General features: G+C 45.5%; 1 protein-coding gene across 3 annotated transcripts in view; it reads left to right on the plus strand.

The window, feature by feature from the left end:
- LOC114592225 (adhesion G-protein coupled receptor G4-like) overlaps nucleotides 1–12,550 on the plus strand; it is a 53,242-nt gene that overhangs the window by 14,079 nt on the left and 26,613 nt on the right. For all 3 annotated transcript variants that reach the window (XM_077920966.1, XM_077920974.1, XM_077920961.1), the window contains exons 6-12: nucleotides 507–601; nucleotides 1,618–1,682; nucleotides 2,890–2,929; nucleotides 5,602–5,627; nucleotides 6,737–6,879; nucleotides 9,256–9,388; nucleotides 11,783–11,901. In XM_077920966.1, coding sequence (XP_077777092.1) covers nucleotides 507–601; nucleotides 1,618–1,682; nucleotides 2,890–2,929; nucleotides 5,602–5,627; nucleotides 6,737–6,879; nucleotides 9,256–9,388; nucleotides 11,783–11,901 — 621 coding nt within the window. The remainder of the gene's footprint in view (nucleotides 1–506; nucleotides 602–1,617; nucleotides 1,683–2,889; nucleotides 2,930–5,601; nucleotides 5,628–6,736; nucleotides 6,880–9,255; nucleotides 9,389–11,782; nucleotides 11,902–12,550) is intronic.

The raw sequence follows: 12,550 nt of genomic DNA on the forward strand, positions 1-12,550 counted from the left end.
TGCAGTAAGCAGCACATTAGAAGAAGCGAATATGGATGTTCTCCTATTATTTGGAGACGATTAATGTGTACAAGCGTGAAGCTGTGGTGATTCCATGATTTGAAGGGCAGTTGAATAATAGAGGACTTGACTGGTAGCTGCAGTTCTTGGATATAGATACAAGCCTACTAAACTCTGGAGAGCAAAAATATTTGAGCTTTCTGTAGCCCATAATTGCCCAAGACTTCAGAAAATAAGCCCATCCTAAATATCACTTTCTTCGTCTTTCTCATCCATTTACTTAACAAAAAAGTTTGAGAGCAATAAGGAGAAATAAGTGACAGGAACCGCTGGGGGGACAGCATACACAAAGCCACCATCTCAGGGCATCAGCCACAGCTTTGCATTCAGCAGATTAAATGCCCATTTCCCAAAAAATAGCTGTGTTCCCCACAAAGGATGATGCGTAGGAAAAGTCGCTTGCAAAATTCAATGTGGATATAATTCTCCTTCCTCTCTTGTTTCAGTAACGTTCTATAACATCCAGATGAACTTCTCTGTGTTCTCCAATCCTCCAGAGACATTTGATTACTATGATGTTAAGAAGCTCTCAACAAAATGGGTGAGTACTAATTCCTCTCTTGCCCATCCCTGAACACCGGTTTACATGTTAGCAGATAATAATCAATTCCACTGTACAGAAAGTGGAGCACAAAGTCAACCCAAACTATGTTGTTGTTTAGTCGTTTAGTCGTGTCCGACTCTTTGTGACCCCCTGGACCAGAGCACGCCAGGCACTCCTGTCTTCCACTGCCTCCCGCAGTTTGGTCAAACTCATGCTGGTAGCTTCGAGAACACTGTCCAGCCATCTCGTCCTCTGTCGTCCCCTTCTCCTTGTGCCATCCATCTTTCCTAGCATCAGGGTCTTTTCCAGGGAGTCTTCTCTTCTCATGAGGTGGCCAAAGTCTTGGAGCCTCAGCTTCACGATCTGTCCTTCCAGTGAGCACTCAGGGCTGATCTCCTTAAAAATGGATAGGTTTGATCTTCTTGCAGTCCATGGGACCCTCAAGAGTCTCCTCCAGCACCACAATTCAAAAGCATCAATTCTTCGGCGATCAGCCTTCTTTATGGTCCAGCTCTCACTTCCATAACCCAAACTATAGGCCTCTGGTTTTCATCTAGCACTCAGCTATTGCCCTGGTGGGATGGCTTCCACTCGCCCAACAGAACTTCCTCTGCCCCTATTCCCCCTGGCGACCCTGCAGGCCTGCCCCCCATTTGGTTTAGGGGTTCCCTCAACCCACTGGAGCAGATTTGGGGCAGGCAGGGAACACACACAGGGGAAGGAGAGTGAGGGAAAACTACATTCTGCAAGTGGAAGACTTAATTACAGAACAGCATTTGCCATGTATGTGCACCACTATGTGTGAAGGCTTAGGGGTCTGTTCTGGGGTGGGTGTATTCGTTCATAGTTGTGGGGCAAGCTCAAGGGATTGGCAGCAATCAGCTCTTTTAGGCAGCTACTACCGCAATGTTAAATGGTTGGCTTTTCACAGAGGATCACCATCGTTAGACAAAATGCTGAACAATTTTTACCCAGGGAAGCAAACTGTAGTTAACTTTTTCTCTCTCCTACAGTTGATGAGTTTATTCCGTGGTCCTGAATTTGTTGTTACAAACCATAACATCAAGGCAAACGCTCGGTGAGTATTTTATTTGTCTGTTTGGTTGTTTTGCTTTCTGCCACTCTTATCAAATGTAGGAATAGGTGGTTAGCAAGAATACATTTAAAACCAGACTAAAAACTCGCATTACTAAGGAGCAGCAGTATGGGCAATACAGTACTATATTCCAGGGGGAGAGAGAGAGTTCTCCTCTAGGATCTGCTGTCTCTGATCCAGGGTGGTGTAGTGATCAGGAGACGGGGGATCAAATCCCCACTCAGCCCTGAAGCTCACTTGGTGACCTTGGGGCCCCATCACTGCCTCTCAGCAGTCTAACCTACCTCTCAGGGTTGTTGTGAGGGTAAGAATATGCCACATATATCAGCCTGGTGAGCAGGATGGGGAGGAGGGCAGTGTTTCCATGGAGCTCACTCATTTAAGATGGAACTGACGCTTTTAAGATGCAGGTGTCTGGTGCTTAGCTGAGCAGCTAAGGTCATTGCCAGGGGTCAGCAAACTTTTTCAGCAGGGGGCTGGTTCACTGTCCCTCAGACCTTGTGGGGGGGGTCAGACTATATTTTTGGGGAGAAGAATGATGCAAGAACAAAGCCCTAAAGCCCTAAATGGCCTTGGTCCAGTGTACCTGAAGGAGCGTCGGTAGTGGTACCCGCACTGTGGAACTCCCTTCCACCAGATGTCAAAGAGAACAACAACTACCAAACTTTTAGAAGACATCTGAAGGCAACCCTGCTTAAAATGGTGGTCACTGGAGGGCTGCTGCTGCTGGCACCAACAGAGGCCAGCCCCCTTCCTCCTCTAGGCAGGGCAGAAAGAAGCCAGGAGGAGGGAGGGAGGAGCCGCTGCCACCGCCGCCGAAGGAAGGATAGGGAAAGAACGAGCGCGCTGCCGATCCACGTGGCAATTCCCGGACCATCCACAGGCCGGATCCAGAAGGCAATTGGGCCTAATCCGGCCCGTGTGCCTTAGTCTGCCGACCCATGGTCATTGCCTTCACAAAGGGACTAGTTTGGCTGCTCCACCAGGTTCCCTCATACACCCTAGCCTCACAGATATAGATCACAGGTTTTGGAAGGAACCCAGAGTTTCATCTAGACTGGACACATACACCCAGCCCATAATACCATGCAGGGTTGCAGAGCATCCTCCCCTCCCATCTTGATGTTTGCCTCTTTTTTCCTGTTTTTGTCTGTTTTGTTCCCCCCACCCTCACTGCTTTTTGATCCAGAGTCCCTATTCCACAAAGGAGGGAGCGCATGAGAACTGGGGTATGTATGCATTTTATGCACCATAGTTTGCGCAAAGCCTCTTCCCCTTTCTCCTTCTTACGTAAAAGAGTCACTTGGGTGTTGTTTTCCTCTTTTCTTCAATCTCTTCCTTGCATCTCATGCTTTTAGGAAATTAGTTCTCACGGAGTTCTGGCGCCTGAAGGGGGGATTGCCATGGCAGCAGCAAAGGATGCGCCATGGCAACTGGTTTGAGGAGGTTTAATGGTAAACATGTCTTGCTTTTGTACATTATGCAAAGATAAACAACGGTGGCATATAATCTTTTACGCAACTGGTCCAGAACAATTCAGCCTGTCTTTAATTCCCTGCCACTTCCATTGCCATCAACTATGGGCCATCAGTAGCCAGAACGGATACATGATGCTTCCTCATACTGCTGCTTTCCAGGTGTTTGGAACTATATCTCCCATCAGCCCCAGCCAGAGTGGACAATGGCAAGGCATCATGGGAGTTGCAAAGGCCATCTTAAACCTACTCGGACTTGTAACTACCGTATTTTTCACTCTATAAGATGCACTTTCCCCCTCCTAAAAAGTAAGGGGAAATGTGTGTGCGTCTTACGGAGCGAATGCAGGCTGTGCAGCTATCCCTGAAGCCAGGAGAGCGAGAGGGATCAGTGCGCACTGATCCCTCTTGCTGTTCTGGCTTCAGGGATAGCCACGTGAAGCCTCTTCAGGGCAACGGGACGAACGCTCCCCCTGCCCTGAAGAGGCTTGGCATGGCTATTCCAGAAGCCAGAACAGCAAGAGGGTTTGCTGCTTTTGCTGCACAGCGATCCCTCTTGCTGTTCTGACTTCGCTTTGCTGGAGAGGCGCTGCACAGCTTTCCCTCTCTGCACAGCGCCCCTTCAGCAAAGCAGGAGGAGAAACGGAGCCCCTTCCATTTCTCTTCCCGCTTTGCTGGAGAGGTGCTGGACAGAGAGGGAGAGAATATTTTTTTTTCTTGTTCTCCTCCTCTAAAACTAGGTGCGTCTTATGGTCTGGTGCGTCTTATAGAGCGAAAAATATGGTGATTTTGCAAGTCATGTGGTTACTACCAAGAGTAGCAGCGCTGCCTTTCTTTTCAGTAACATCTGCCTACCTAGAGAAGTTGGGTGGTGTGATGTCATCATGCTCAGAATTCCCTTGCCTACCAATGATGAGGAAGGTGTGTGTGTGTGCGTGTCAAGGCAAGGCACCTCTGAGCACGATGATGTCGTGCCAGGTATTTTTGGAGATACAAGATGGACCATTTTTCTCTCCTCCCGCAGTCAAGCAGCAGACCATGCTCTCTGAATAATGCTTGGTTCCCACTGGGTTGTTATGGAATATTGCCTCCTCCCTTTTAGGGTTCCCCCCACAAATACCTTTTGTGCTTCTGCAGACTTTGAAGTTCTCCCAAGCCTGCTGATAGCTCAACTTTTGTGTGTGAGTGATGCCTTTCCGTCAGAAATCCATACGCTGAGAAGGAGTTGAGTGGTTAAGACCGTTCTTGCATCCATTGTAATGTCTGCTTTGGAGCTTACTGGAAACTGTCTTCTTGGTTTCCAGTGGAATTTAAGCATGCTTAATATTCTCTGGCCTACATCTCAAATACTGGAAATATTATTGTGCTCACTCCAGTCTCTTGAATGGTGAGAGACTTCGGGGATGCCTGCGCCTTTTCAGAATTTGTTTACTTACAATGAAGGGCATTGGAGATTGTGGTGTCTTTAAGATATATGGTTTAATCTCCACCTATATACAAACTGACTGTAGAATGGAGGGGCTCACAGCATTAACACCCCAACAGATCTTGGTTCTGCATTAGGTTTCCAGGGAAGCCCCGAGTCCAGCTTTGGGTCTAGCACAGAGCAATACAAGCCCCTGTATACCCTGCTTCCAGCATCAGCCAAAACTCACTAACACACAGGTCCCCTTGGTCTATTCTCCATCCTAGGATAATGTGGCATCCTGCCTGTTGTCTCTATGCCTGCCTCCATTTGTCTCTATGGCAACAGAGCAGCCTCTTTGGACATGTCAATGGTGGTACTTAACTAGACAACTAAAGTCATTATCTTACAAAGAAATTGGTCTGACCAGTTCAGCAGCCTTTTCTGCTAGATTCTAAACTAGAGTAGCAGGCTCAGAAGGAATGCACAGATATAATCCAGACTGACCCCTGGCCCCAATCGTGTAACAATATAAATGGTTTTGGTTTTTGTTTGCTTCGTAGAATCTCCCTTTCCCATCCTCAGGTGCATCCATTTTTCAGAACTGTTCCTCCCCCCCAACCCCCAAAGTCACCCTTTTGAGATTTCCTGTATCCAAGGAACCTGAAATTGCTTTAAATTGCTCCAAATGTTCCAGGAGAGCTGAGTGACTTTCAGTTTTTCCTCATCACAGAGTGAAAAACTGCTGAAGGCAATTATCAGAGCATTTAATAGACAAACTAAGGGACTACTCAAAATGCCATGTGATGTCAGAGAAACATGGTGTCGTGCCAAAGGCATTCATGGCACATGGAGGGCAATTGACGTTAGAATATTTCATTGCAACAAGTATGAGCTAATCAGCTGCCTTTCTTCTGCCAAATCATCTTGATTGAGCTCTTGCACTTAAGATATCATTCCTTAGTAATCGCCTCTTTTTGATTTTTTTTTTTACCGGTACTTTGCATATTGTGAACTGAAGAGAGATGAGAAGCAGGCTCCTGAAAGGTAGGCTGTTCATTTTCCTCAAGTAGTTGTTTCTATACTTTCTGCCTCCGGAAAGTGATTTGCACATTCACTGCACTCATGCTGCAGAATCTACATGCACATTGCTGAGGATTCTGGGATATGTTGCCATAGGCCTCACCATTAGCCCATGTAATGTCAAGCGCTTAGAACGTGCCACAAATGCTTCCAGGAAGTGGCATGTTGATGAAGAGGGGGTGGTTTAATAATAATAATAATAATAATAATAATAATAATAATAATAATAATATTTCTACCCCGCCCATCTGGCTGGGTTTCCCTAGCCACTCTGGGCAGCTTCCAACAAAAGATTAAAAATACATTAAAACATCAGTCAGTAAAAACTTCCCTAAACAGGGCTGCTTTCAGGTGTCTTCTAAATGTCATATAGTTGTTTACTTCTTTGGCATCTGATGGGAGGGTGTTCTACAGGGCAGGCGCCACTACCAAGAACGCCCTCTGCCTGGTTCCCTGTAATCTCACTTCTTGCAATGAGGGAACCGCCACAAGGCCCGCAGAGCTAGATCTCAGTGTCTGGGCTGAACGATGGGGGTGGAGACGCTCCTTCAGGTATACTGGGCCGAGGCCGTTTAAGGCTTTAAAGGTGAGCACCAACACTTTGAATTGTGCTCAGATACATACTGGAACCAACCTTCAGAAAGGACTTAATGTGAAAACCCTGTTAAAGCCCCTTGGAAGTTATGAGAGACGCTCCTCCTCCTTTCCCAAACCAGCTCCATCATTAGTGTGTTAGTGCTGGTGGAAGGCTGCCCCAGCTTTGGTTGCAGTTTCACCATTTCTAGACAAAGACGTTGACGGGATGTTCATTGGCAACAACACCCTTTGAGCTTAATGCCCTTGTGACTGTATAATAAATGATTGATCGACTGGGCATCCTCTGAGCAAGAAGAACCTCCCCTGATCCCTGATCTGTGAGGGTTCCCTTTATGTCTTCAGAAATGAGAGAAATGCTCTCTGCACTGGCTTAGGGGCAAAGGTAGAAGTCTGTATTGGAAAGAGATGCCAAGGTTGAGCCCCAATACAAAGTGCAAGTGTCTGTCTGTCTGTCTGTCTGTCTGTTGTGCTTTCAGCTTTTCCTCAAAGTCTGTCATCAAGGCCACATCTGACCAACCCAGAGAAATCATCAGGAAAATGTTACAGACTGCCTTGAATGGCAGTCATACTGAGAAGCCTTTTTCAATGGAATCTAAAGATGTCGCCGTTGTTTGCTTAGGTAATGTATCCATCAGATTTAAGCTGTTAAATCGAGGTTGGCTTATTTGTGCTGTGTCATACAGTGTTGCATGGATTGATTGATTGATTGATTGATTGTGTGTGTGTGTGTGTGTGTGTGTGTGTGTGTGTACAGTGGTACGTCGGGTTACAAGCACTTTGGGTTGCAGACTCTGCTAACTCGGAAGTAGTACCTCGGGTTAAGAACTTTACCTCAGGATGAGAACAGAAATCGCGTGGTGGCAGCGGGAGGCCCCATTAGCTAAAGTGGTACCCCAGGTTTCAGGTTAAGAATGGTCCTCCGGAACGAATTAAGTTCGTAACCAGAGGTACCACTGTATTCACTTACTGTTGTAGCGGTTACTTCTAGTACATTTTTCAGTTTAGCAATTTTATCTACTGCTCAACCCCTCAGCTTCCAAGCACTTTACAGCAGAAATGCAGGAGAGGTTATAATACAGGAATACACAGCAGAAATCAGTTAAAAGTTAAGCACAAAACGAGGGGGCAAAAACCTTCTTTGAAATGCCTGCTGAGAACATAGTTGTTAGAATGAAGGCTTGTTTGGTTTGTTGCTGTCAGCCATTTTGGGCACAATTCTGTGGGAAAGTGGCACACTACTAAAACAGAAAATGGTGGTTTCTTAATCCTGACCTTCCCCCAAGCATAGCTGTCAATGTTTCCCTTTTTGAAAGGGAAATTCCCTTACTCCGAATAGGATTCCTCGCAAGAAAAGGGAAAAGTTGACAGCTATGCCCCCAAGGAGCGCAAAACAGCACACCCAGTTTCCCGTTTTCTGTTCTTAAAATGACCCTGCGCGGTAGGCTAGGCTGAAAGATGGTGAACAGCGCAAGATGACGCAGTGAGCTTTGTGGCTGGGAGGGGATTTGAACCCGGCTGTCTGTGGCCTCAAGGCTCAGTTGAACAACATCTGTTGCTGTGAGCATGCCAGTTTCTGCACCCCGTTGGCTCTCTCTCCAATAAAGGAATTGCTGGGTTGCAATTTTGCACTTTGTGCCCTCAAAGGAAAAGGGAAACGCAATTTTCATTGTGGTGGGTGTGAACGGAGCCCCGGCCAATATAAATCTCTGTGTGTGAAGAGATCACTTTACCATCTCCTGGTAAATTAACTGTTGTATATATACAGTGGTACCTTGGTTCTCAAATGCCTTGGTACTCAAACGCCTCAGTTCTCAAACACTGAAAACCTGGAAGTAAGTGTTCCGTTTCTCGAAGGTTTTTGGGAAGCCGAATGTCCGATGCAGCTATCAGCTATTGTTTCTGGGGCGCCTGCACCAATCAGAAGCCACACCTAGGTTTTCGAACATTTCGGAAGTCAAACGGACTTCCGGAGCGGTTTAAGTTTGGCGCTTTTGTTTTTGCTATTTATTTTGCGTTTTTGTTTTTGAGGCTTTTTTGGTTAATTTGTGGAACCCTGTTCAGCTACTGATTACTTGATTGTGTGACTGTGGAAATGGATAAAAGCCCCCCATCCAAAGAATGGCTATCGTCAGTGCAATTAAGAAAAAAATTTAATTTTAATTTTTATCATCTACAATGCTGTCTTATTTATTTTATAGTACAGTACATTGATGATTGCTTTCATTTTGTGGAACAATGGTCTTGTTAGATAGTAAAATTAATGCTAAATTGCTGTTTTAGGGGTTGTTTTAAAAAGTCTGGAACGGATTAATCCATTTTGCATTACTTTCTATGGGAAAGTGCACCTTGGTTTTGGAAAGCTTTGGTTTTGGAATGGACTTCCGGAACAGATTAAGTTTGAGAACCAAGGTACTACTGTATATGAAGAGATCTCTTTACCATCGCCTGGTAAATTCACTGTTGTATATACAGTGCTACCTCAGGTTACATACGCTTCAGGTTACATACGCTTTAAGTTACATATGCTTCAGGTTACAGACTCCGCTAACCGAGAAATAGTACCTTGGGTTAAGAACTTTGCTTCAGGATAAGAACAGAAATTGGGTGGCGGCGGCACGGCGGTAGTGGGAGGCCCCATTAACTAAGTGGTGCTTCAGGTTAAGAACAGTTTCAGGTTAAGAACGGACCTCCAGAACAAACTAAGTACATAACCAGAGGTACCACTGTATACAATTCAATAGCAGTATACTGTGGATGCAATGGCAGTTTTAGAAGGGAGTTAAGGCAAATGCATGCAGGGCTGGACTAACTGCTATCAGCCATGACAGCTAGAATCTCCACTTTTAGAAGCTGGCTCCCACTGATTATTCGTTTGCTGGGCAGCAAAACAGGGGGAAGGGCTCTTGCCTTCATGCTCTGGAGGTTGTTGGGCGAAAGGATGCTGGATTGGCTGGGTCCAGTGGAATTGGCTCTCATTGTCTGCTCTTGCTCCAAGACCCAAAGATGTGCTCTCAGCACACACCGCCATCCAAATACAAGGGGACCTACGAGTGGCAGGATACAGCTCCTGCCACTGTGGCATCTCAGCCCTGCAAGATGAACGGAGACCAATTTGCTACCAGAGCGTGGTGAGTTGTGGGTCCTTCTCTCTTCTTCCTCAACCTCAACACATTTCACCTGTATGAATGCATTTATACCCCACCTTTCTGTGAAGGTTCATAAGGCAGTTTACATGAAAGCAACAGCGCTTTCAAGGCCTTTTACAAGACAAGATTAAAAAAAATAATATTAAGTTTTCCATTTTAACAATCCAATAAAAGCCACATTAAAAAATTCCAAATTATAAAATAATTGAACGATCCAAATTTTATACCAAATTATAAGTCTTTGGTTGACTTCCCATGCTCTGAGGTTCGGGGAGCAATGATCTCACTCACAATTTTGCTGCTTCTCTTAATTAGTCCAGGTAGTTCCAATAAGACATTCCGATATTGATCCTTCCTTTGTTTTTAACAGCTGCTGAGTGCGTTTAGCAGGCAGATTAGACCAATATAGTATGATTCTGTGTGGAAAAAATTCCTTCATGTTTATTTTCTTTGTTTTCCTCTTTCTACTCCAACAATCTGTCCGTGGCAATGAACTTTCACTTCTCACGCCTGTAAACTCCACTGTAACACATCCCAAGCTGGAGGAAATCTGGCTTTCCGCCATTTGTACCAGGCATATACCGTATTTTCCCGCATATAAGACTAGGTTTTCCCCCTAAAAAATAATGTCAAAAATTAGTGGGCGTCTTATACACGGATACATCTTCCCCCCATTTTCTTAAATCTGAGTCCCCCAAAATAGAGGGCGTCTTATACATGGGGGACGTCTTATAGATGGAAAAATACGGTATCCAAACTTCTTTGTTTTATCTCCTTCCAAGACAAGTAAGCCTGTACTTTAGCTAGAACCCAAAATTTCCATCGTCTATTCTTTTATTGATCCGTTAAAAGTGATTGCAAAATTCATAAACCAATTCCACCCAGTTAATTCTGTAGTTAAACCTTAATCATAACAATAATGAAGTAATCTTTCTTTCAGGCAGGCAGTCCTTCCAGGGAGATTTGCCCAGTAAGATAGCAAATAGAAAATATATCAAAAGGAAATAATGGAGGCTCACCCCCCCCCTCCGTTCCGACATACCAGTCCCATGATGATGATAATCCTTCTTCCACTCGAATCCTTTGGTACCCCAGTGGCTGAATCAGTTAGCAGAATACTTTATCTCCCCTCCCTCAGAGCATGCCCGTTAATTAAGTGCAAATCTCATCTTAAAAAGCAAGTGTTCGTTGCTCATGGTGACAGCTTTGGAGAGTTGCCAAAGAAATCCACAGTGCTTTACACCCACCCACCCCCATTCCTTCCGGACTGGGAGCAAGTGTTCGGCAATCTGTGGGTGAAACTGCCCCCCCGACCCTGGGGGGTTTGGGAGGGTGATTATTCCCATCTCATCCTCAAAATATTCCGTGCAAGACGGCTCTGATGCAATAGGCAGCCGTTCGCCATGGCAGCCAAACAGGAAGACAAGATTAAATGCATAGACTCACTGGAGTTGGAGTTATTCAGTCCAACCCTCTGCAATGCAGGAACCACAGCTAAACAATGCCTGACAGGTGGCCATCCAATCTCGGCTTGGTAACCTCCAATGAAGGATGGTCTACCATGTTCTGAGGTTCTCCCTTCTACTATTGAACGGCTCTTAACTGTCAGAAAGGTCTTCCTGATGTCGAGTTGGAATCTCCTTTCTTGTAACTCAAGGCCATTGGTTTGTGCCCTACTTTCCAGAACAGAAGAAAAGCTTGCTCCCTCTTCCATGGGTAGGTCCCTGAGATATTTTAAGATGGCTTTCATCATGCTTCTATGCAGCGCACCTCTGTGTTCTCTGAAGCCTAAGCCTGCTGTCCTTGTTCCCCAGGCCTAGAATGATACAGCACAGTTCCTGACAGTCCTGCTTAATTAAACAAACAAACAACAACAACAACAACAACAATTTATTATTTATACCCCGCCCATCTGGCTGGGTCTCCCCAGCCACCCTGGGCAGCTTCCAACAAAGTAATAAAACACAACACCCTATTAAACATTAAAAGCTTCCCTAAACAGGGCTGCCTTCAGATGTCTTCTAAAAGTCTGATAGTTGTTCTTCTCTTTGACATCTGATGGGAGGGTGTTCCACAGGGCGGGTGCCACTACCGAGAAGGCCCTCTGCCTGGTTCCCTGTAACTTGGCTTCTCGCAATGAGGGAACCACCAGGAGGCCCTCGGCGCTGGACCTCAGTGTCTGGGGGTAGAGACGCTCCTTCAGGTGTACTGGACTGAGGCTGTTTAGGGCTTTAAAGGTCAGCACCAACACTTTGAATTGTGCTTGGAAACGTACTGGGAGCCAATGTAGGTCTTGCAAGACCGGTGTTATGTGGTCTTGGTAATGCATGCTCTTAATTTCTCTTGGTTTCTCTTTCTCTCCTTTACATTTTGAAGTGTGATTAATATCAACACGGGAAATACTTATTGGAGGAGACAAAACCTGACTGTGTGCCAACTGGTGCAAACGCTACCTAATACTATCATGGAACTGAAAAACATGACCATCACAGTGGGTAAGTGGGTTTTCTTTGCTTGACATACAATCATAGAATTGTAGAGTTGGAAGGGACCCCCGAGAGTAATCCAGTCCAACCTGCTGCAATGCAGGAACCTCAACTAGATTAAATATGGCAGATGACCATCTAACCACTGCTTAAAAACCTCCAAGGAAGGAATGTCCACCACCACCTGGGAGAGACCATTCCGCTGTTGAACACCTCTTACTGTCAGAAAGTTCTTCCTGATGTTTAGTTGGAATTTCCTCCTTTTTTTGTAACTGGAAAAATTGGGATACGGGTCCTACTCTGCGGAGCAGGATAAAACAAGCTTGCTCCATCTTCCATGCGACAGCCCTTTAGATATTTGAAGATGGCTATCATCAGGCTTTTGTTGGGAAATCTGAATACGTGCAGCTACTCACACAGAGTCAATTAAGGTTTGGCAGACAGCCAGAAGGCAATCTGAAGGAGTCAGTCTGCCTGGTGATAACAGAGGCATGGAGACAGTTCCCTGATTGGTCAAGCTCTCTCTGAGGAGTGATAATTAATGGCCTACTAACTGGAATGTGTTAGTTCAGTGTTCAGAGGTTCAGAGTTCTGTGTGTCAGTGTAGGAGTTGTGAGTTGTGTATGAGAGAGCTAGCAAAAGATCCGTGTTCTGTTCC

This window comes from Podarcis muralis, chromosome 2, assembly GCF_964188315.1.
Source record: "Podarcis muralis chromosome 2, rPodMur119.hap1.1, whole genome shotgun sequence".
NCBI classification, from domain to species: domain Eukaryota; kingdom Metazoa; phylum Chordata; class Lepidosauria; order Squamata; family Lacertidae; genus Podarcis; species Podarcis muralis.